The 25,156-nt window shown below is 46.0% G+C and overlaps 1 protein-coding gene across 2 annotated transcripts in view; it reads left to right on the top strand.

Moving 5' to 3' along the window:
- LOC110516739 (unconventional myosin-X-like) overlaps positions 1-25,156 on the top strand; it is a 311,555-nt gene that overhangs the window by 196,751 nt on the left and 89,648 nt on the right. For both annotated transcript variants that reach the window (XR_005051402.1, XM_036975363.1), the window contains exons 16-20: positions 6,853-6,935; positions 7,472-7,580; positions 9,901-9,981; positions 13,210-13,334; positions 22,428-22,536. Coding sequence is in view for 1 of the 2 variants with exons in the window: in XM_036975363.1 (XP_036831258.1) it covers positions 6,853-6,935; positions 7,472-7,580; positions 9,901-9,981; positions 13,210-13,334; positions 22,428-22,536 (507 nt within the window). In the remaining variant the exon portion in view is untranslated. The remainder of the gene's footprint in view (positions 1-6,852; positions 6,936-7,471; positions 7,581-9,900; positions 9,982-13,209; positions 13,335-22,427; positions 22,537-25,156) is intronic.

Raw genomic sequence — 25,156 nt, 5'->3', positions numbered from 1 at the left:
TTAGCGTCTCTCGAGTGAGCCATGTTTCCGTGAAGCAAAGAACGTTACAGTCTCTGATGTCCCTCTGGAATGCTACCCTTGCTCGGATTTCATCAACCTTGTTGTCAAGAGACTGGACATTGGCGAGAAGTATACTAGGGATTGGTGCGCGATGTGCCCGTCTCCGGAGTCTGACCAGAAGACCGCTTCATTTGCCTCTTTTACGAAGTCGTTGTTTTGGGTCGCCGGCTGGGATCCATTCCATTGTCCTGGGTGAAAGGCAGAACACAGGATCCGCTCCGGGAAAGTCATATTCTTGGTCGTACTGATGGTGAGTTGACGCTGCTCTTATATTCAGTAGTTCTTCTCGACTGTATGTAATGAAACCTAAGATGACCTGGGGTACCAATGTAAGAAATAACACATAAAAAAACAAAATACTGCATAGTTTCCTAGGAACGCGAAGCGAGGCGGACATCTCTGTCGGCACCGGAAGTACTAAGATTTGTATTTGATCATTTTGCTGTTTGTTATTTGTTATAGAGGCAAAAAGATTGGAGAAGTGGTTTATCCATAGATCTCTAATTTGGATAGATAATTATTTGTGTTGTTTGTTTAGAGTTTTCCAATTTTTCCAGAAGTGGTTAGAGTCTATGGATTCTTCAATTACATTGAGCTGATTTCTGACGTGCTGTTCATTCTTTTTCCGTAGTGTATTTCTGTATTGTTTTAGTGATTCACCATGGTGAAGGTGTAGACTCAGGTTTTCTGGGTGTCTATGTTTTTGGTTGGACAGGTATCTCAATTTCTTTTTTAGGTTTTTGCATTCTTCATCAAACCATTTGTCATTGTTGTTCATTTTCTTAGGTTGGATGTTTGAAATGTTTATATTTGATAGGGAAGCTGAGAGGTCAAATATACTGTTTAGGTTTTCTACTGACAAGTTTACACCTTCACTATTACAGTGGAACATTTTGTCCAGGAAGTTGTGTCACGTTCTGACCTTTATTTCCGTTGTTTTGTATTTATTTAGTATGGTCAGGGCGTGAGTTGGGTGGGCAGTCTATGTTTGTTTTTCTATGTTTTGGGACATTTCTATGTTTTCGGCCTAGTATGGTTCTCAATCAGAGGCAGGTGTCATTAGTTGTCTCTGATTGAGAATCATACTTAGGTAGCCTGGGTTGCACTGTTTGTTTGTGGGTGATTGTCTATGTTAGTGGCTTGTGTCTGCACAGGTCTCATTTTTGTAGCTTCACGGTCGGATTTGGTTTATTGTTTTCGTTACTCTTTTGCATAGTGTTCAGTCTTTCTTGATTAAAGATTTGCCATGGACACTTACCACGCCGCATATTGGTCCTCTGATCCTTCTCGCCTCTCCTCTTCAGACGAAGAGGAGGACGACCGTGACAGAATCACCCACCAACCAAGGACCAAGCGGCGTGGTAGAAAACAGCGACGACAGCAGCAGCAGCAACAACAACAGCGGCCGGTATCACAGGACTCCTGGACTTGGGAGGAGATACTGAACGGAGAGGGACCCTGGGCACAGGCTGGGGAATATCGCCGCCCCAAAGCAGAGCTGGAGGCAGCGAGAGCTGAGCGGCGGCGATATGAGGAGGCAGCACGGCAGTGCGACAGGTACGAGAGACAGCCCCAAAAATTTTTTTGGGGGGGGCACACGAGGGGTGGAGCTAAGCCAGGTAGCAGACCTGCGCTCACTCCTCGTGCTTATTATAAGCAGCGAGATACTGGGCAGGCACCGTGTTATGCGGTTAAGCGCACGGTGTCGCCAGTACGTGTCCATAGCCCGGTGCGCTATAGGACAGCCCCCCGAGAGTGTCATGCGAGTGCGGGCATCGAGCCAGGGCGTATGGTGCCTGCTCAGCGGGTCTGGTCGCCGGTACGCAGTTTTGGCCCAGGGTATCCTGCGCCGGCTCTGCGTGCTGTGTCTCCGGGGCGCTGGGAGGGTGCAGTGCGTCCTCTGCCCGCGCTCCGCTCGTGCCGGGCGAATGTGGGAATGGAGCCGAAGGGAGAGGTGCGTGTAGTAAGCACTAGATCTCCCGTGCTTACCCACAGCCCGGTTCAACCTGTGCCTGCACTCTGGACGGTCCGGGCTAGAGTGGTTATCCAGCCTGGGGAAGTGGTGCCAAGGTTGTGCACCAGAGCTCCAGTGCTCCCCCACAGCCCGGTCTTTCAGGTGCCTCCTCTTAACCCCAAGCCTCCTGAAGGTCTTCCCAGCCTGGTGGTTCCTGTGGCAGCCCCACGCACCAGGCTGTCTCTCTGTCTCCTCCCTGCAGGTGGTCCTGTCTGTCCGGCGCCGCTGCCGGAGCCTCCCGCCTGTCCGGCGCCTCTGCCGGAGCCTCCCGCCTGTCCGGCGCCGCTGCCGGAGTCTCCCGCCTGTCCGGCGCCTCTGCCGGAGTCTCCCGCCTGTCCGGCGCCTCTGCCGGAGTCTCCCGCCTGTCCGGCGCCTCTGCCGGAGTCTCCCGCCTGTCCGGCGCCTCTGCCGGAGTCTCCCGCCTGTCCGGCGCCTCTGCCGGAGTCTCCCGCCTGTCCGGCGCCTCTGCCGGAGCCTCCCGCCTGTCCGGCGCCTCTGCCGGAGCCTCCCGCCTGTCCGGCGCCTCTGCCGGAGCCTCCCGCCTGTCCGGCGCCTCTGCCGGAGCCTCCCGCCTGTCCGGCGCCTCTGCCGGAGCCTCCCGCCTGTCCGGCGCCTCTGCCGGAGCCCCCCGCCTGTCCGGCGCCGCTGCCGGAGCCCCCCGCCTGTCCGGCGCCGCTGCCGGAGCCCCCCGCCTGTCCGGCGCCGCTGCCGGAGCCCCCCGCCTGTCCGGCGCCGCTGCCGGAGCCCCCCGCCTGTCCGGCGCCGCTGCCGGAGCCCCTCTGCCCAGAGCAGCTGCCCCTCTGTCCCGAGCAGCTGCCTCTCTGTCCCGAGCAGCTGCCTCTCTGTCCCGAGCAGCTGCCTCTCTGTCCCGAGCAGCTGCCTCTCTGTCCCGAGCAGCTGTCTCTCTGTCCCGAGCAGCTGTCCCTCTGTCCCGAGCTGCCCCTCTGTCCAGTGGGGTCATTGAGAGGGGTGGTCATGCTGAGAAAGCCACGGAGGCGGACTAAGACAATGATGAGGTGGGGTCCGCATCCCGCGCCAGAGCCGCCACCGCGGACAGACGCCCACCCAGACCCTCCCCTATAGGTCAAGGTTTTGCGGCCGGAGTCCGCACCTTTGGGGGGGGGTACTGTCACGTTCTGACCTTTATTTCCGTTGTTTTGTATTTATTTAGTATGGTCAGGGCGTGAGTTGGGTGGGCAGTCTATGTTTGTTTTTCTATGTTTTGGGGCATTTCTATGTTTTCGGCCTAGTATGGTTCTCAATCAGAGGCAGGTGTCATTAGTTGTCTCTGATTGAGAATCATACTTAGGTAGCCTGGGTTGCACTGTTTGTTTGTGGGTGATTGTCTATGTTAGTGGCTTGTGTCTGCACAGGTCTCATTTTTGTAGCTTCACGGTCGGATTTGGTTTATTGTTTTCGTTACTCTTTTGCATAGTGTTCAGTCTTTCTTGATTAAAGATTTGCCATGGACACTTACCACGCCGCATATTGGTCCTCTGATCCTTCTCGCCTCTCCTCTTCAGACGAAGAGGAGGACGACCGTGACAAGTTGTCTAAAAGGGATTGAATGTGTTGTTGTCTAATTGTTTTTGGTTGGTTTCCACACTGCTTTCATTCCATCTATAGCATTTCTTAATATTATTGAGTTTCTTTGGCTTTGATGCCTCATGATTTGAGAATTGCTATGTTCAAGTAGACTGTGATTTTGCTTTGATCTGATAGAGGTGTCAGTGGGCTGACTGTGAACGCTCTGAGAGACTCTGGATTAAGGTCAGTGATAATGTAGTCTACAGTACTACTGCCAAGAGATGAGCTATAGGTGTACCTACCATAGGAGTCCCCTCGAAGCCTATTGACTATGTACATACCCAGCGTGCGACAGAGCTGCAGGAGTTGTGACCCGTTTTTGTTGGTTATGTTGTTATAGTTGTGTCTATGGGGGGCATATTTGGGAGGGAATGCTGTCACCTCCAGGTAGGTGTTTGTCCCCCTGTGTGCTGAGGGTGTCAGGTTCTTGTCCGGTTCTGGCATTTAAGTCGCCACAGACTAGTACATGTCTCTGGACCTGGAAATGATTGATTTCCCCATCCAGGATGGAGAAGCTGTCTTCATTAAAGTATGGGGATTCTAGTGGGGGGATATAGGTAGCACACAGGAGGACATTTTTCACTGAGAAAATTTCCTTATGAATTTCTAGTCAGATGTAAAATATTCCTGTTTTGACTCATTTAACAGAGTGAGTTAGGTCTGATCTATACCAAATTAGCATGGCCCCTGAGTTTTTTTAAGGCTTGGACCATTACAGTAGGTGTGAGCAGAGCGTGTTGAGCATCTGATTTCTCTCCCTCTCACTCTCTCTGTCTCGCTCGCTCTCTCTGTCTCTCTCTGTCTCGCTCTCTCTCTCTCTGTCTCTCTCTGTCTCGCTCTCTATCTCGCTCTCTCTCTGTCTCGCTCTCTCTCTCTGTCTCGCTCTCTCTCTCTGTCTCTCTCTGTCTCGCTCTCTCTCTCGCTTTCTCTCTCTCTGTCTGTCGCTCTCTGTCTCGCTCTCTCTCTCGCTTTCTCTCTCTGTCTCTCTCTGTCTCGCTCTCTCGCTTTCTCTCTCGCTGTCTCGCTCTCTCTCTCTCTGTCTCTCTCTGTCTCGCTTTCTCTCTCTCTGTCTCGCTCTCTCTCTCGCTTTCTCTCTCTCTGTCTCGCTTTCTCTCTCTCTGTCTCGCTCTCTCTCTCGCTTTCTCTCTCTCTGTCTCTCTCTGTCTCGCTCTCTCTCTCTGTCTCTCTCTGTCTCGCTCTCTCGCTTTCTCTCTCGCTGTCTCGCTCTCTCTCTCTCACAATCTCACTTTTCAATTCAATTCACTTTATTGGCATGACGTAACAATGTACATAATGTCAAAGTGTACTTTGGAGATTTAGTGATACATTTACAATATTAACATAATTAAAATATTACTCATCAAAATAGTCAACCAGACAATTAGTAACAACTATTATCAAGGGTAAAAATAACCATCCAATGGATGAGGTAGTAACGATGACATAGAGGATGTGTGCTGGTTGATTGGTCTGTCAGACACTGTCCCTCATCTTATGGCAGGCAGCAATGTAGTGCGCTGCCAACCCACAGCTCTCTGCGTCCTCCCCCAACAGGACGGGTAGCCTATTCTCGTCTTTGAAACTTTGAAGGGTTTAAAATTTGGGGAAATGACTTTCTAATAGTTTTATATTGTTTAAACATTTTGTCAGGAAATGCAGCTCTGTTTCAGGTTCTGCTGTGGTGCAGTGGTTGCACAGCCTTTCCTCTACAGGGAGCCAGGTTTTCCTGTGTCTACCCTTACAGCTGGACCACTAGGCCCAGAGAGAGAGACAGGGCTCCTAACGAGTCTAGGGGGTCGGGGTGGGGAGGGTGCATCATAACCTGTTCAATCATGAGTCAGAAGTCAAAAGAGCCAGGACCCCTCCTCCCTTTTCCTCCCATTCTCTTTCCTTTTCATTGACCAGGGCACGGAGAGGGGGAGACGAGGGTGAGAAGAGGAGGTTGGCTCATTGACACCTACTTCAGTGTAGGAGCCATGATTCCGGTCCCTCCCTCCTCTCCCTAGAACCCCTCTCCCCTGCTGCCTCCTCTGTTATCTGGAAGGCCTCTACTTCAGAGGAGAGAGTCACATTCTTCAGTATATTCAATATAAATTATAACATATCTAGTCTAACTGTTTTATAATGATTACTTTATATAGTAATACAATGCTGAGACCTTATTCCAGATATAGTGAGACCTTATTCCAGATATAGTGAGACCTTATTCCAGATATAGTGAGACCTTATTCCAGATATAGTGAGACCTTATTCCAGATCTAGTGAGACCTTATTCCAGATCTAGTGAGACCTTATTCCAGATATAGTGATACCTTATTCCAGATATAGTGAGACCTTATTCCAGATCTAGTGAGACCTTATTCCAGATCTAGTGAGACCTTATTCCAGATATAGTGAGACCTTATTCCAGATATAGTGAGACCTTATTCCAGATATAGTGAGACCTTATTCCAGATATAGTGAGACCTTATTCCAGATATAGTGAGACCTTATTACAGATTAGTGAGACCTTATTCCAGATATAGTGAGACCTTATTCCAGATTAGTGAGACCTTATTCCAGATCTAGTGAGACCTTATTCCAGATCTAGTGAGACTTTATTCCAGATTAGTGATCCCTCTGCCCCCCCTGTTCCCTCTGCCCCCCCCTGTTCCCTCTCCCCCCCCCCCTGATCCCTCTGCCCCCCCCTGATCCCTCTGTCCCCTCATTACTCTAGTGAAGAATCTTCTCCTGTTAAGACCAGGGCTCAGTAACTCTCAACAGGTGACAGTATTAACACTGCCCCCCTTGATCCCTCTGTGCCCTCATTACTCTAGTGAGGAATCTTCTCCTGTTAAGACCAGGGCTCAGTAACTCTCAACAGGTGACAGTATTAACACTGCCCCCCCCCTGATCCCTCTGCCCCCCCTGATCCCTCTGTGCCCTCATTACTCTAGTGAGGAATCTTCTCCTGTTAAGACCAGGGCTCAGTAACTCTCAACAGGTGACAGTATTAACACTGCCCCCAGGTCCTCTCCGCATTGTTCACACTATCCCTTCTCTCTCAGTGAGTCTCAGCCACAGCTTTGACAGACTTTAGGAGACTAGCTATCATTCTCTTCATGTACAGCTAATGTAATGTACAGTACTAACTGAACGTACGGCGACATGCCTCTGGTCTGTCTGCTCCTCTACCTGTTTATTTTGACCAGGTTCTGTATGACGTCAGAGGGATCCTCCAGAAGAACAGAGACACCTTCAGAGATGACATCTTAAACATGCTTAAAGACAGCAGGTATACACGATGTCCATGATCGTTAGCAGGTAGTCTAGACCAGGGTTTCCCCCACCCCTGGGTACCCTAAAACTACACAGCTGATTTCAAATAACCAACTCATCATCAAGCTTTGGTTGTTTGAATCAGCTGTGTAGTGCTGGGACAGAAACCAACATCTGCACGAAGGGGAGGGGAGGGCCCAGGATTGAGTTTGAGAAACCCTGGCTAAGAGCATTGGGCCAGTAACCGAAAGGTCACTGGTTCAAATCCCAAGCTGGCAGTCCCCAAGAACAACCGCTCTCTGGGTACTGATGACATGGACGTCGATTAAGGCAGCCCCCCCCCTCCCCGTACCTCTCTGATTCAGGTTAAATGAGGAAGACACATTTCAGTTGAAGGCATTCAGTTGTACAACTGACTAGGTCTCCCCCTTTCCCCTGGTCATAAAATGCTTGCAACAGTTGAATAATCTCTGCAGTTGACATTGTGCGTATAGTTCCTCCTTTGACGAGTTTGTTTGTTTAATGTAAAGGACTGTGGTTTATGTCCTTCAGGCTTGACTTCATCTATGACCTGTTTGAGCGTGTCGGAAGCAGGAACGGAGAGGAGACCCTGAAGATGGGGACGGCCAGACGCAAACCCACCGTCAGCTCTCAGTTCAGGGTGAGGCTCACTGTTCATGACCCCTGACCTCTAACCCTAACCCACCATCAGCTCTCAGTTCAGGGTGAGGACCACTGTTCATGACCCCTGACCTCTAACCCTAACCCACCGTCAGCTCTCAGTTCAGAGTGAGGCTCACTGTTCATGACCCCTGACCTCTAACCCTAACCCACCGTCAGCTCTCAGTTCAGGGTGAGGACCACTGTTCATGACCCCTGACCTCTAACCCACCGTCAGCTCTCAGTTCAGGGTGAGGACCACTGTTCATGACCCCTGACCCCTAACCAACCGTCAGCTCTCAGTTCAGGGTGAGGACCACTGTTCATGACCCCTGACCTCTAACCCACCGTCAGCTCTCAGTTCAGGGTGAAGACCACTGTTCATGACCCCTGACCCTTAACCCACCGTCAGCTCTCAGTTCAGGGTGAGGACCACTGTTCATGACCCCTGACCTCTAACCCACCGTCAGCTCTCAGTTCAGGGTAAGGACCACTGTTCATGACCCCTGACCCCTAACCAACCGTCAGCTCTCAGTTCAGGGTGAGGACCACTATTCATGACCCCTGACCTCTAACCCAAACCCACCGTCAGCTCTCAGTTCAGGGTGAGGACCACTATTCATGACCCCTGACCCCTAACCCATCGTCAGCTCTCAGTTCAGGGTGAGGACCACTGTTCATGACCCCTGACCTCTAACCCACCGTCAGCTCTCAGTTCAGGGTGAAGACCACTGTTCATGACCCCTGACCCTTAACCCACCGTCAGCTCTCAGTTCAGGGTGAGGACCACTGTTCATGACCCCTGACCTCTAACCCACCGTCAGCTCTCAGTTCAGGGTGAGGACCACTGTTCATGACCCCTAACCCCTAACCAACCGTCAGCTCTCAGTTCAGGGTGAGGACCACTATTCATGACCCCTGACCCCTGACCCCTAACCCATCGTCAGCTCTCAGTTCAGGGTGAGGACCACTATTCATGACCCCTGACCCTTAACCCACCGTCAGCTCTCAGTTCAGGGTGAGGACCACTATTCATGACCCCTGACCTCTAACCCAAACCCACCGTCAGCTCTCAGTTCAGGGTGAGGACCACTATTCATGACCCCTGACCTCTAACCCAAACCCACCGTCAGCTCTCAGTTCAGGGTGAGGACCACTGTTCATGACCCCTGACCTCTAACCCACCGTCAGCTCTCAGTTCAGGGTGAGGACCACTGTTCATGACCCCTAACCCCTAACCAACCGTCAGCTCTCAGTTCAGGGTGAGGACCACTATTCATGACCCCTGACCCCTGACCCCTAACCCATCGTCAGCTCTCAGTTCAGGGTGAGGACCACTATTCATGACCCCTGACCCTTAACCCACCGTCAGCTCTCAGTTCAGGGTGAGGACCACTATTCATGACCCCTGACCTCTAACCCAAACCCACCGTCAGCTCTCAGTTCAGGGTGAGGACCACTATTCATGACCCCTGACCTCTAACCCTAACCCACCGTCAGCTCTCAGTTCAGGGATGACCTCTAGTCACCCACATGCTATATTAACCTTTATCCTTTACTATTCAGCCTGATGGAATCCTCTTGGCTATTATGTGATAGGTATTGTCTTGACTTCCCCTGGAGTAGTCTATTATATGATAGGTATTGTCTTGACTTGTGTTTCTGATCCCGTATCTAGATGTGTTGTTGTGTTTCTGATCCCGTATCTAGATGTGTTGTTGTGTTTCTGATCCCGTATCTAGATGTGTTGTTGTGTTTCTGATCCCGTATCTAGATGTGTTGTTGTGTTTCTGATCCCGTATCTAGATGTGTTGTTGTGTTTCTGATCCCGTATCTAGATGTGTTGTTGTGTTTCTGATCCCGTATCTAGATGTGTTGTTGTGTTTCTGATCCCGTATCTAGATGTGTTGTTGTGTTTCTGATCCCGTATCTAGATATGTTGTTGTGTTTCTGATCCCGTATCTAGATGTGTTGTTGTGTTTCTGATCCCGTATCTAGATGTGTTGTTGTGTTTATGATCCCGTATCTAGATGTGTTGTTGTGTTTCTGATCCCGTATCTAGATGTGTTGTTGTGTTTCTGATCCCGTATCTAGATGTGTTGTTGTGTTTCTGATCCCGTATCCAGCTAGATGTGTTGTTATGTTTCTGATCCGTATCCAGCTAGATGTGTTGTTGTGTTTCTGATCCCGTATCTAGATGTGTTGTTATGTTTCTGATCCGTATCCAGCTAGATGTGTTGTTGTGTTTCTGATCCCGTATCTAGATGTGTTGTTATGTTTCTGATCCGTATCCAGCTAGATGTGTTGTTGTGTTTCTGCAGGACTCTCTCCATTCCTTGATGAACACTCTGAGTGCCTCCAACCCTTTCTTTGTGCGCTGCATCAAACCCAACATGAACAAGGTGGGTCATTCAGTATTCACCACAACATGAACAAGGTGGGTCATTCAGTATTCACCACAACATGTACAAGGTGGGTCATTCAGTATTCACCACAACATGAACAAGGTGGGTCATTCAGTATTCACCACAACATGGACAAGGTGGGTCATTCAGTACTCACCACAACATGAACAAGGTGGGTCGTTCAGTATTCACCCCAACATGGACAAGGTGGGTCATTCAGTACTCACCCCAACATGAACAAGGTGGGTCATTCAGTATTCACCCCAACATGGACAAGGTGGGTCATTCAGTTTTTAACCCAACATGAACAAGGTCGTTGTCCTGTTGGAAGGTAATCCTTCGCCCCAGTTTGAGGTTCTTAGCACTCTGGAGAAGGTTTTCATCAAGGATCGCTCCGTACTTTGCTCCATTAATCTTTGCCTCGATCCTGACTAATCTCCCAGTCCCTGCTGCTGACAAACATACCCCACAACATGATGTTGCCACCACCATGCTTCACCGTAAGGATGATGCCAGGTTTCCTCTAGACGTGACGCTTGGCATTCAGGCCAAATAGTTCAATCTTGGTTTCATCAGACCAGAGGATCTAGGGCTGATGTAAGAAGGGCTATATAAATACATTTGATTTGATTTGATCGGTAGGTGCCTTTTGGCAAACTCCAAGCGGGCTGTCATGTACCTTTTACTGAGGAGTGGCTTCCATCTGGCCACTCTACCATAAAGGCCTGATTGGTGGGGTGCTACAGAGATGGTTGTCCTTCTGGAAGGTTCTCCCATCTCCACAGAGGAACTCTGTCAGAGTGACCATTGGATTGTTAGTCACCTCCCTGACCATGGCCCTTCTCCCCGATTGCTCAGTTTCGCCGGGCGGCCAGCTCTAGGAAGGATCTTTGTGGTTCCAAACTTCTTCCATTTAAGATTGATGGAGGCCACTGGGTTCTTGGGGACCTTCAATGCTGCAGAAATGTTTTGGTAACTTTCCCTAGATCTGTGCCTCAACACAATCCTGTCTCAGAGCTCTACGGACAAATCTTTTGACCTCATGGCTTGGTTTTTGCTCTGACATGCACTGTCAACTGTGGAACCTTATATAGACAGGTGTGTGCCTTTCCAAATGATGTCCAATCAATTGAATTTACCACAGGTGGACTCCAATCAAGTTGTAGAAACATCTCAAGGATGATCAATGGAAACAGGATGCACCTGAGCTCAATTTTGAGTCTCATAGCAAAGGGTCTGAATACTTATGTAAATAAGGTATTTCTGTTTTTTATTTTTGATACATTTGCTAAAATTTCTCAAAACCTGTTTTTCCTTTTTCATTAGGGGGTATTGTGTGTAGATTGCTAACCATTTTATTTAATCCATTTTAGAATAAGTCTGTAACGTAACAAAATATGGAAAAAGTCAAGGGGTCTGAATACTTTCCAAAGGCACTGTATAGAATGGCAATGTCTGCTTTAGGTATAATGCCAGGAGCCACTTGTAGATCTGACAGCTCTAACTCAGTTCCACCTCTGACACGCCAAAACAACCTCTATGCGGATGTCGGCTGATTGAATAGAGCTCCGAATGTCTTGAGTGTTCCGGGGCCTTCCATGGGTCCGTGAGGGCTCTGAGTGTGCTGAGTGTTCCGGGCACTTCCATGGGTCCGTGAGGGCTCTGAGTGTGTTGCGTGTTCCGGGGCCTTCCATGGGTCCGTGAGGGCTCTGAGTGTACTGAGTGTTCCGGGCACTTCCATGGGTCCGTGAGGGCTCTGAGTGTGTTGAGTGTTCCGGGGCCTTCCATGGGTCCGTGAGGGCTCTGAGTGTGTTGAGTGTTCCGGGGCCTTCCATGGGTCCGTGAGGGCTCTGAGTGTGTTGCGTGTTCCGGGGCCTTCGATGGGCCGTGAGGGCTCTGAGTGTGTTGAGTGTTCCGGGGCCTTCCATGGGTCCGTGAGGGCTCTCTTTGTGCCTCTGTAACAACGCCCCTCTGCCAGAACATTCTTCCAGCCCAGGTCAGAGATGAGGGGTTAGGGTTGGCCCGCCACAGCTGCAGTTGGTTGTGTGTGGGCCATTGTTGCACTACTGACCTGCTGACTGCTGCTGTGGAGGGAGAGAAGAGAGGTCAGCGAGGGGCTGTAGAACTGGTTCCACTATGTCTCCGCAGTGGAAAACAAAACAACTTTCCTATTGACATTTAACACATGATGAAGTGCGTTGCCAATAGATTCATTTCCTTCTGGAACTGGCACAAGGCGTTCATGGTTAACAAGGCATGATCACTGTTCTCATTGTCCTCTGAGAGGTTTGGGTTACAGAAGGTTACTGTTTCAGAGGCACATGTTCTCACAGAGTCACCAGTGCCAATCACTACCATGTCTCACCTTGTCGCCTGTCCCTGGCATGGCAGCAATCCCTCTTCCTTGTCCCTGTCCCTAGCATGGCAGCAATCCCTCTTCCTTGTCCCTGTCCCTGTCCCTGGCATGGCAGCAATCCCTTATCCTTGTCCCTGTCCCTGTCCCTAGCATGGCAGCAATCCCTCTCCCTTGTCCTTGTCCCTGTCCCTGGCATGGCAGCAATCCCTCTTCCTTGTCCCTGTCCCTGTCCCTAGCATGGCAGCAATCCCTCTTCCTTGTCCCCGCCCTTGTCCTCTACCAATCCCTCTCCCTTGTCCCCGCCCTTGTCCTCTACCAATCCCTCTCCCTTGTCCCCGCCCTTGTCCTCTACCAATCCCTCTTCCTTGTCCCTTCCCTTGTCTTTAACCAATCCCTCTCCTTGTCCCCTCCCTTGTCCTCTACCAATCCCTCTTCCTTGTCCCCTCCCTTGTCCTCTACCAATCCCTCTCCTTGTCCCCTCCCTTGTCCTCTACCAATCCCTCTTCCTTGTCCCCTCCCTTGTCCTCTACCAATCCCTCTTCCTTGTCCCCTCCCTTGTCCTCTACCAATCCCTCTTCCTTGTCCCCTCCCTTGTCCTCTACCAATCCCTCTTCCTTGTCCCCTCCCTTGTCCTCTACCAATCCCTCTTCCTTGTCCCCTCCCTTGTCCTCTACCAATCCCTCTTCCTTGTCCCCTCTCTTGTCTTCTACCAATCCCTCTTCCTTGAAGCTACAAGTGGTGCTAACATCACAAGGTGCTGGCAGCTGGTATAAATGAGTACCAGTGTAGTCAGCATTTTGTCGTGTCACCTTGGTGACAGCCTGCTTATGTCACCTGACACATGGCATTGTTGTTTTTTTACTTCTCAGAACGCCAACATGTTTGACCCAGAAGTGGTCCTGAACCAGCTGAGGTATTCTGGGATGTTGGAGACCGTGAAGATCCGCAGGGCTGGGTTCCCTGTCCGCAGGACCTTTACAGACTTCTACAGCAGGTCAGCCTACAGACAGTAATAACTAGAAGATACAGAAAACATACAGCATCTTGGGCCTACACACTGACACTACAGTATCTTGGGCCTACACACTGACACTACAGTATCTTGGGCCTACACACTGACACTACAGTATCTTGGGCCTACACACTGACACTACAGTATCTTGGGTCTACACACTGACACTACAGTATCTTGGGTCTACACACTGACACTACAGTATATTGGGTCTACACACTGACACTACAGTATCTTGGGCCTACACACTGACACTACAGAATCTTGGGCCTACACACTGACACTACAGTATCTTGGGCCTACACACTGACACTACAGTATCTTGGGCCTACACACTGACACTACAGTATCTTGGGCCTACACACTGACACTACAGTATCTTGGGCCTACACACTGACACTACAGTATCTTGGGCCTACACACTGACCCTACATTATCTTGGGCCTACACACTGACACTACAGTATCTTGGGCCTACACACTGACACTACAGTATCTTGGGCCTACACACTGACACTACAGTATCTTGGGCCTACACACTGACACTACAGTATCTTGGGTCTACACACTGACACTACAGTATCTTGGGTCTACACACTGACACTACAGTATCTTGGGTCTACACACTGACACTACAGTATCTTGGGTCTACACACTGACACTACAGTATCTTGGGCCTACACACTGACACTACAGTATCTTGGGCCTACACACTGACACTACAGTATCTTGGGCCTACACACTGACACTGCAGTATCTTGGGCCTACACACTAACACTACAGTATCTTGGGCCTACACACTGACACTACAGTATCTTGGGCCTACACACTGACACTACAGTATCTTGGGCCTACACACTGACACTACAGTATCTTGGGCCTACACACTGACACTACAGTATCTTGGGCCTACACACTGACACTACATTATCTTGGGCCTACACACTGACACTACAGTATCTTGGGCCTACACACTGACACTACAGTATCTTGGGCCTACACACTGACACTACAGTATCTTGGGTCTACACACTGACACTACAGTATCTTGGGTCTACACACTGACACTACAGTATCTTGGGCCTACACACTGACACTACAGTATCTTGGGCCTACACACTGACACTACAGTATCTTGGGCCTACACACTGACACTACATTATCTTGGGCCTACACACTGACACTACAGTATCTTGGGCCTACACACTGACACTGCAGTATATTGGGCCTACACACTGACACTGCAGTATCTTGGGCCTACACACTGACACTACAGTATCTTGGGCCTACACACTGACACTACAGTATCTTGGGCCTACACACTGACACTACAGTATCTTGGGCCTACACACTGACACTACAGTATCTTGGGCCTACACACTGACACTACAGTATCTTGGGCCTACACACTGACACTACAGTATCTTGGGCCTACACACTGACACTACAGTATCTTGGGCCTACACACTGACACTACAGTATCTTGGGCCTACACACTGACACTGTACCATACTGTCTTCTGAGTGTAAAATAACATATGTATTACTATCAATAGACTGTAAAACTAATAGCTCTTACAAAGCGGCTCTTACAAAGTTTATTGGTCGCATCCACAGATTTGAATATGTTATCACGCGTGCAGTGGAATGCTTATGTTTCTAGCTCCAACAGTACAGTAATAAACAATAACATAACACACATCATTCAAAAACTAAAAAAAATGTCTGAAATATTAGAGCGTGTTCGGTATATAAATATATCTAAATGTTATGTATCGCCCCCACAATAGAATGGCTGTTACGATTTCCGCCGAAGTCGGGCCCTCTCCTTGTTCGGCGGTCGACGTCACCGACCTTCTAGCCATCGCTGATCCATTTTCCATTGGTTTTGTCTTGTCTTTCTTCACACCTGGTTCCAATCCCATCAATGACATGTTGTGTATTTAACCCTCTGTTTCCCCTCGTGTCCTTGTGGGTGATTGGATGTGATGTGTAGTTATGTTCTGGCAGTTCTAATTCTAGTTAGTGTTGTTCTGCGACCGGTTTTGTACCCACTTTATGATATTGTGTATTTTGGTTTTGGAGTATTTGTGAGCACTTATTAGTATTTTCTGCGCTCAAATTCTAGAAGCAATGATTAAAACGAGACTATGGTGTACATAAAGTGACCATTGGACTTAACAACGGTCTGATTGACTAAGTTTGTAGGTGCAACAGTGTTTATTAAATGTATAATTTATCACTCTCACATGCTAATTTCTGTCCGTTAAGATCCAACGACGTGCTGCTTTTCAGCCGAATCTCAGAGCTCTAATACTGGACCAAATCACTTGGGTTGTGCAGCAACAGCAACAGCGCTAGTAGCTAGCTAACACCAGTCAGATGAGAGGCAAGCTACAAGCAAAGGAAGCTAGCTATATATTTTGCCGTGGAAGGTCTTAACATGGCTGAAGTCATCTGTGTAAACTGTTGGCCTTGATACTTGCATGTAATCAAAATGACAATAGCAGCCAAGGACGTTCACTATCTCATTTGTGCTTATTTGTTTGTGCTCTGCTAGTAACAAGGCTGTAACATTAGCTGTATGGAGCACCGACTCAATGTTGACAATATCGCCCATATTCTTCCACAAAGCACAGCTAGCTAGCTAGCTTAGTAAAGTTCATAGTCAACACCAAACTTTGGGATACTGCCTCACTGATAAAGTATCATACATGCAATGGGCTTTGCTCATCTAACATTAATGTTAGCAAACGTTACTCCGTACGCTAGTCAATCTGGCTTGTTTAGCAATGTTACAGTAGCTAGATAACGTTACTCCGTACGCTAGTCAATCTGGCTTGTTTAGCAACGTTACAGTAGCTAGATAACATTACTCCGTACGCTAGTCAATCTGGCTTGTTTAGCAATGTTACAGTAGCTAGATAACGTTACTCCGTACGCTAGTCAATCTGGCTTGTTTAGCAACGTTACAGTAGCTAGATAACATTACTCCGTACGCTAGTCAATCTGGCTTGTTTAGCAATGTTACAGTAGCTAGATAACGTTACTCCGTACGCTAGTCAATCTGGCTTGTTTAGCAACGTTACAGTAGCTAGATAACATTACTCCGTACGCTAGTCAATCTGGCTTGTTTAGCAACGTTACAGTAGCTAGATAACATTACTCCGTACGCTAGTCAATCTGGCCTGCTTAGCAACGTTACAGTAGCTAGATAACATTACTCCGTACGCTAGTCAATTTGGCTTGCTTAGCAACGTAGAGTAGCTAGATAACATTACTCCGTACGCTAGTCAATCTGGCTTGTTCAGCAACGTTACAGTAGCTAGATAACATTACTCCGTACGCTAGTCAATCTGGCTTGTTTAGCAACGTTACAGTAGCTAGATAACATTACTCCGTACGCTAGTCAATCTGGCCTGCTTAGCAACGTTACAGTAGCTAGATAACATTACTCCGTACGCTAGTCAATTTGGCTTGCTTAGCAACGTAGAGTAGCTAGATAACATTACTCCGTACGCTAGTCAATCTGGCTTGTTCAGCAACGTTACAGTAGCTAGATAACATTACTCCGTACGCTAGTCAATCTGGCTTGTTTAGCAACGTTACAGTAGCTAGATAACATTACTCCGTACGCTAGTCAATCTGGCTTGTTTAGCAACGTTGCAGTAGCTAGATAACATTACTCTGTACGCTAGTCAATCTGGCCTGTTTAGCAACTTTACAGTAGTTAATCAAATCAAATCACATTTTATTTGTCACATACACACATAGATAACATTGCTCCGTACGCTAGTCAATCTGGCTTGCTTAGCAACTTTACAGCCTTATCCATTGATTGTCGGCTCCCTCCTCTTTCAATGTCATTAGAATCAAAATGTGTGCTGACTGATCAAATCACATTTTATTGGTCCATACACATATTTAACAGATGTTATTGATCACGTAGACATATTTAACAGATGTTATTGGTCCATACACATATTTAACAGATGTTATTGGTCCATACACATATTTAACAGATGTTATTGGTCCATATTTAACAGATGTTATTGGTCCATACACATATTTAACAGATGTTATTGGTCCATATTTAACAGATGTTATTGGTCCATATTTAGCAGATGTTATTGGTCCATACACATATTTAACAGATGTTATTGGTCCATACACATATTTAACAGATGTTATTGGTCCATACACATATTTAACAGATGTTATTGGTCCATATTTAACAGATGTTATTGGTCCATATTTAACAGATGTTATTGGTCCATACACATATTTAACAGATGTTATTGGTCCATGCACATATTTAACAGATGTTATTGGTCCATACACATATTTAACAGATGTTATTGGTCCATATTTAACAGATGTTATTGGTCCATATTTAACAGATGTTATTGGTCCATATTTAACAGATGTTATTGATCCATACACATATTTAACAGATGTTATTGGTCCATATTTAACAGATGTTATTGGTCCATACACATATTTAACAGATGTTATTGGTCCATACACATATTTAACAGATGTTATTGGTCCATACACATATTTAACAGATGTTATTGGTCCATATTTAACAGATGTTATTGGTCCATACACATATTTAACAGATGTTATTGGTCCATATTTAACAGGTGTTATTGGTCCATACACATATTTAACAGATGTTATTGGTCCATACACATATTTAACAGATGTTATTGGTCCATACACATATTTAACAGATGTTATTGGTCCATATTTAACAGATGTTATTGGTCCATATTTAACAGATGTTATTGGTCCATATTTAACAGATGTTATTGGTCACATACACATATTTAACAGATGTTATTGGTCCATATTTAACAGATGTTATTGGTCCATACACATATTTAACAGATGTTATTGGTCCATACACATATTTAACAGATGTTATTGGTCCATACACATATTTAACAGATGTTATTGGTCCATACACATATTTAACAGATGTTATTGGTCCATACACATATTTAACAGATGTTATTGGTCCATACACATATTTAACAGATGTTATTGGTCCATACACATATTTAACAGATGTTATTGGTCCATACACATATTTAGCAGATGTTATTGGTCCATACACATATTTAACAGATGTTATTGGTCCATATTTAACAGATGTTATTGGTCCATACACATATTTAACAGATGTTATTGGTCCATACACATATTTAACAGATGTTATTGGTCCATACACATATTTAACAGATGTTATTGGTCCATACACATATTTAGCAGATGTTATTGGTCCATACACTGATTTAACAGATGTTATTGATCACGTAGACATATTTAACAGATGTTATTGGTCCATACACATATTTAGCAGATGTTATTGGTCCATACACATATTTAGCAGATGTTATTGGTCACATATTTAACAGATGTTATTGGTCCATATTTAACAGATGTTATTGGTCCATACACATATTTAACAGATGTTATTGGTCCATACACATATTTAGCAGATGTTATTGGTCACATACACATATTTAACAGATGTTATTGGTCCATATTTAACAGATGTTATTGGTCCATACACATATTTAGCAGATGTTATTGGTCCATACACATATTTAGCAGATGTTATTGGTCACATACACATATTTAACAGATGTTATTGGTCACATATTTAACAGATGTTATTGGTCCATATTTAACAGATGTTATTGGTCCATACACATATTTAACAGATGTTATTGGTCCATACACATATTTAACAGATGTTATTGGTCCATACACATATTTAACAGATGTTATTGGTCCATACACATATTTAACAGATGTTATTGGTCCATACACATATTTAACAGATGTTATTGGTCCATATTTAACAGATGTTATTGGTCCATATTTAACAGATGTTATTGGTCACATATTTATCAGATGTTATTGGTCCATATTTAACAGATGTTATTGGTCCATACACATATTTAACAGATGTTATTGGTCCATACACATATTTAACAGATGTTATTGGTCCATATTTAACAGATGTTATTGGTCCATACACATATTTAACAGATGTTATTGGTCCATATTTAGCAGATGTTATTGGTCCATATTTAACAGATGTTATTGGTCCATACACATATTTAACAGATGTTATTGGTCCATATTTAACAGATGTTATTGGTCCATACACATATTTAACAGATGTTATTGGTCCATATTTAGCAGATGTTATTGGTCCATATTTAACAGATGTTATTGGTCCATACACATATTTAACAGATGTTATTGGTCCATACACATATTTAGCAGATGTTATTGGTCCATATTTAACAGATGTTATTGGTCCATACACATATTTAACAGATGTTATTGGTCCATACACATATTTAACAGATGTTATTGATCCATACACATATTTAACAGATGTTATTGGTCCATATTTAACAGATGTTATTGGTCCATACACATATTTAACAGATGTTATTGGTCCATATTTAACAGATGTTATTGGTCCATGCACATATTTAACAGATGTTATTGGTCCATATTTAACAGATGTTATTGGTCCATGCACATATTTAACAGATGTTATTGGTCCATATTTAACAGATGTTATTGGTCCATATTTAACAGATGTTATTGGTCACATACACATATTTATCAGATGTTATTGGTCACATACACATATTTAGCAGATGTTATTGGTCACATACACATATTTAGCAGATGTTATTGGTCACATACACATATTTAGCAGATGTTATTGGTCCATACACATATTTAGCAGATGTTATTGGTCCATACACATATTTAGCAGATGTTATTGGTCCATACACATATTTAACAGATGTTATTGGTCCATACACATATTTAACAGATGTTATTGGTCCATACACATATTTAACAGATGTTATTGGTCCATACACATATTTAGCAGATGTTATTGGTCCATACACATATTTAGCAGATGTTATTGGTCCATACACATATTTAGCAGATGTTATTGGTCACATACACATGGTTAGCAGATGTTAATGGTCACATACACATGGTTAGCAGATGTTAATGGTCACATACACATGGTTAGCAGATGTTATTGCAGGTGTAGCAAAATGCTTGTGTTCCTAGCTCCAACAGTAATATCTAACTAAATGCTTGTGTTCCTAGCTCCAACAGTGCAGTAATATCTAACTAAATGCTTGTGTTCCTAGCTCCAACAGTGCAGTAATATCTAACTAAATGCGTGTGTTCCTAGCTCCAACAGTGCAGTAATATCTAACTAAATGCGTGTGTTCCTAGCTCCAACAGTGCAGTAATATCTAACTAAATGCTTGTGTTCCTAGCTCCAACAGTAATATCTAACTAAATGCTTGTGTTCCTAGCTCCAACAGTAATATCTAACTAAATGCTTGTGTTCCTAGCTCCAACAGTGCAGTAATATCTAACTAAATGCTTGTGTTCCTAGCTCCAACAGTGCAGTAATATCTAACTAAATGCGTGTGTTCCTAGCTCCAACAGTACAGTAGTATCTAACTAAATTCTTGTGTTCCTAGCTCCAACAGTGCAGTAATATCTAACAATTCACAACAATACACACAAATCTAAAAGTAAAGGATGGAATTAAGAAATATATAAATATTAGATTGAGCATGTCGGCGTGGCATTGACTAAAATACCGTAGAGTAGAATACAGTATACACATATGAGATGGGTAAATACCGTAGAGTAGAATACAGTATACACATATGAGATGGGTAAATACCGTAGAGTATAATACAGTATACACATATGAGATGGGTAAATACCGTAGAGTAGAATACAGTATACACATATGACATGGGTAAAGCAGTATGTCAACATTACTAAAGTAATACAGATACTCAGCTAGTCTAAAGGCCAGTTTTATTGCTTCTTTAATCAGAATAGCAGTTTTCAGCTGTGCTAACATAATTGTAAAAGGGTTTTCTAATGATCATTTAGCCTTTTAAAATGATAAACTTGGATTAGCTAACACAACGTGCCATTGGAACACAGGAGTGATGGTTGCTGATAATGGGCCTATGTAGATATTCCATTAAAAATCAGACGTTTCCAGCTACAATAGTCATTTACAACATTAACAATGTCTAAACTGTATTTCGGATCAATTTGGTGTTATTTTAATGGACAAAAAATGTGCTTTTCTTTAAAAAACCAGGACATTTTTAAGTGACTCCAAACTTTTGAATGGTAGTGTATACGCTATCGTAGTTGGTCTATTTTATTTTCCATTGATTGTACGTTGGCTAATAGGACTGATGGTAAAGGCAGATTACCCGCTCGCTGTCGGCTCCTTACAAGGCACCCAGACCTTCGTCCCCGATATCTCCGTCTCTTTCTCCTGCGAATGACGGGGATGAGAGCCCTTATCGGGCATCTGAAGTAAATCCTTTCCGTCCGGACTTGTTAAAGAAAAAGTACAAGTGTGAAATCGCTGTCCTGATATCTAGAAGCTCTTTTCGGTCATAAGACACGGTGGCAGAAACATTATGTACAATAAGTTACAAATAACGCAGAAAAACACACACAATTGGTTAGGGGATCGTTAAACAGCAGACACCTCCTCCGGCGCCATAATTCACAGGATGAACCATGACTAGAATACAATATCTACGCATAAGTTACCTGTCATTTCCATTCTCAGAGCGTTAATAGAACCTGCCAGGAAAATATTCAAGGAACCAGAGTAGAACCCCTCAGAACCTCCCTGGAAAACATTCAAGGAACCAGAGTAGAACCCCTCAGAACCTCCCTGGAAAACATTCAAGGAACCAGAGTAGAACCCCTCAGAACCTCCCTGGAAAACATTCAAGGAACCAGAGTAGAACCCCTCAGAACGTCCCTGCAACTTATAAATAAACGTTCCCAGAACAGGCAACCTTTCACTTTCAGTTTTACCGGTCAGGAAACTTATGGCTCCATTCCCACAACCAATGTGAAACAAAAAACATACGTTCCCACAACTTCCGAGGAACCAAATATGCTAGCTGGGATGTGTGTGTGTTTGTTCTCTGGCCTGATCTGTGTCTGTGTTCTCTGTGCAGGTACATGATGAAAGACAACTGTCCGACAGATGACCCGAGAGGGAGGTGTACAGAGCTGCTGATGTCATACGACCCTGCCAAGAGAGACTGGCAGTTGGGGAAGACTAAGGTACGCTGGCCCTGACGACGCGTCACACACACACACACACACACACCGTCACAGAGTGTACTCTGCTACCTGTAATGTGTGCGGCTCGGGCTGAGGGGGTTTCAGGATGATAGGTTACCAAGAAGGGAGAAGAACAAGGACCTCGGGCTGGGGGGGTTTCAGGATGATAGGTTACCAAGAAGGGAGAAGAACAAGGACCTCGGGCTGGGGGGGTTTCAGGGTGATAGGTTACCGAGATGGGAGAAGAACAAGAACCTCAGGCTGGGGGGGTTTCAGGGTGATAGGTTACCAAGAAGGGAGAAGAACAAGGACCTCGGGCTGGGGGGGTTTCAGGGTGATAGGTTACCAAGAAGGGAGAAGAACAAGAACCTCGGTCTGGGGGGTTACCGAGAAGGGAGAAGAACAAGAACCTCGGGCTGGGGGGGTTTTCAGGGTGATAGGTTACCGAGAAGGGAGAAGAACAAGAACCTCAGGCTGGGGGGGTTTCAGGGTGATAGGTTACCAAGAAGGGAGAAGAACAAGGACCTCGGGCTGGGGGGGTTTCAGGGTGATAGGTTACCAAGAAGGGAGAAGAACAAGGACCTCGGGCTGGGGGGGTTTCAGGGTGATAGGTTACCGAGATGGGAGAAGAACAAGAACCTCAGGCTGGGTGGGTTTCAGGGTGATAGGTTACCAAGAAGGGAGAAGAACAAGGACCTCGGGCTGGGGGGGGTTTCAGGGTGATAGGTTACCAAGAAGGGAGAAGAACAAGAACCTCGGTCTGGGGGGTTACCGAGAAGGGAGAAGAACAAGAACCTCGGGCTGGGGGGGTTTCAGGGTGATAGGTTACCGAGAAGGGAGAAGAACAAGGACCTCGGGCTGTAGGGGTTTCAGGGTGATAGGTTACCGAGAAGGGAGAAGAACAAGGACCTCGGGCTGGGGGGGTTTCAGGGTGATAGGTTACCGAGAAGGAAGAAGAATAGGGACAGTTACACAAGCTTCAGTCTGACAACCCAGCTGGGACAGGGACACCATCACAGGATAATGTCTCTCTGTCTGACAACCCAGCTGGGACAGGGACACTATCACGGGATAATGTATCTCTTCCTGACAACCCAGCTGGGTCAGGGACACTATCACAGGATAATGTCTCTCTTCCTGACGACCCAGCTGGGACAGGGACACTATCACAGGATAATGTCTCTCTTCCTTAAGTCAAACCTTCCCCAGCAGCCATAAATACTGTGTTCCTGTGTCTGGGTCAGAGTTAGTCATGTACAGTAGTAAACAACAACGGGATATTCTCTGAGTTCAGTACGTATACATTGTATAGCTACAGGTCTGTTACAGGTACACGCTTTGGCCAGTTGCCTCTCACCCAGTTGTCTAGCCAGTCTTAGCTTCATGATACACTGCATTGTGGGACCTGTAGTATGTTTCAGAAGTTAGCTCCATGACAGGGAGGTATGGCTGCTGGCTTCATGATACACTGCATTGTGGGACCTGTAGTGTGATTCAGAAGTTAGCTCCATGACAGGGAGGTGTGGCTGCTGGCTTCATGATACTGTGTAGTGTGTGATTCCGAAACAGGAAACCAGCTGGGGTAAAGGCCAGGAGCTGAAAGCAGTCAGAAACAGTGTCTCTATATGTGGAAGATCTGACTGACTGGTGGTCTGTCTCTATATGTGGAGGATCTGACTGACTGGTGGTCTGTCTCTATATGTGGAGGATCTGACTGACTGGTGGTCTGTCTCTATATGTGGAGGATCTGACTGACTGGTGGTCTCGTCTCTCTGTGTGGGTTTTAGTCCTAGTATGTGTGTCATAGAGGAAGAGGGATGAGGGATGTTGTCTGGGACCCTCAGAGTGATAAATCATCTCTAAGCTCACCTCTCTCAGGCGTTGCAGGGTGGTGTGATTAAAGTGTAGAAGGGTGGTGTGGTTAAAGTGTAGAAGGGTCAGGGCGTGACAGTAGAGTGGTGGTGTGACAGTAGAGTGGTGGTGATGTGATTAACGTGTAGAAGGGTCAGGGCGTGACAGTAGAGTGGTGGTGTGTGATTAAAGTGTAGAAGGGTGGTGGTGTGACAGTAGAGTGGTGGTGTGACAGTAGAGTGGTGGTGTGTGATTAACGTGTAGAAGGGTGGTGGTGTGACAGTAGAGTGGTGGTGTGACAGTAGAGTGGTGGTGTGTGATTAAAGTGTAGAAGGGTCAGGGCGTGACAGTAGAGTGGTGGTGTGACAGTAGAGTGGTGGTGTGACAGTAGAGTGGTGGTGTGTGATTAACATGTAGAAGGGTGGTGGTGTGACAGTAGAGTGGTGGTGTGACAGTAGAGTGGTGGTGTGTGATTAACGTGTAGAAGGGTCAGGGTGTGACAGTAGAGTGGTGGTGTGACAGTAGAGTGGTGGTGTGTGATTAAAGTGTAGAAGGGTCAGGGTGTGACAGTAGAGTGGTGGTGTGACAGTAGAGTGGTGGTGTGTGATTAACATGTAGAAGGGTGGTGGTGTGACAGTAGAGTGGTGGTTTGACAGTAGAGTGGTGGTGTGTGATTAACGTGTAGAAGGGTGGTGGTGTGACAGTAGAGTGGTGGTGTGACAGTAGAGTGGTGGTGTGTGATTAAAGTGTAGAAGGGTCAGGGCGTGAC

This window comes from Oncorhynchus mykiss, chromosome 3 (genome assembly GCF_013265735.2).
Source record: "Oncorhynchus mykiss isolate Arlee chromosome 3, USDA_OmykA_1.1, whole genome shotgun sequence".
NCBI classification, from domain to species: Eukaryota; Metazoa; Chordata; class Actinopteri; order Salmoniformes; family Salmonidae; genus Oncorhynchus; species Oncorhynchus mykiss.
Note: the sequence above shows the minus strand (reverse complement) of the source record. Positions and strands in the feature narration are given on the sequence as shown.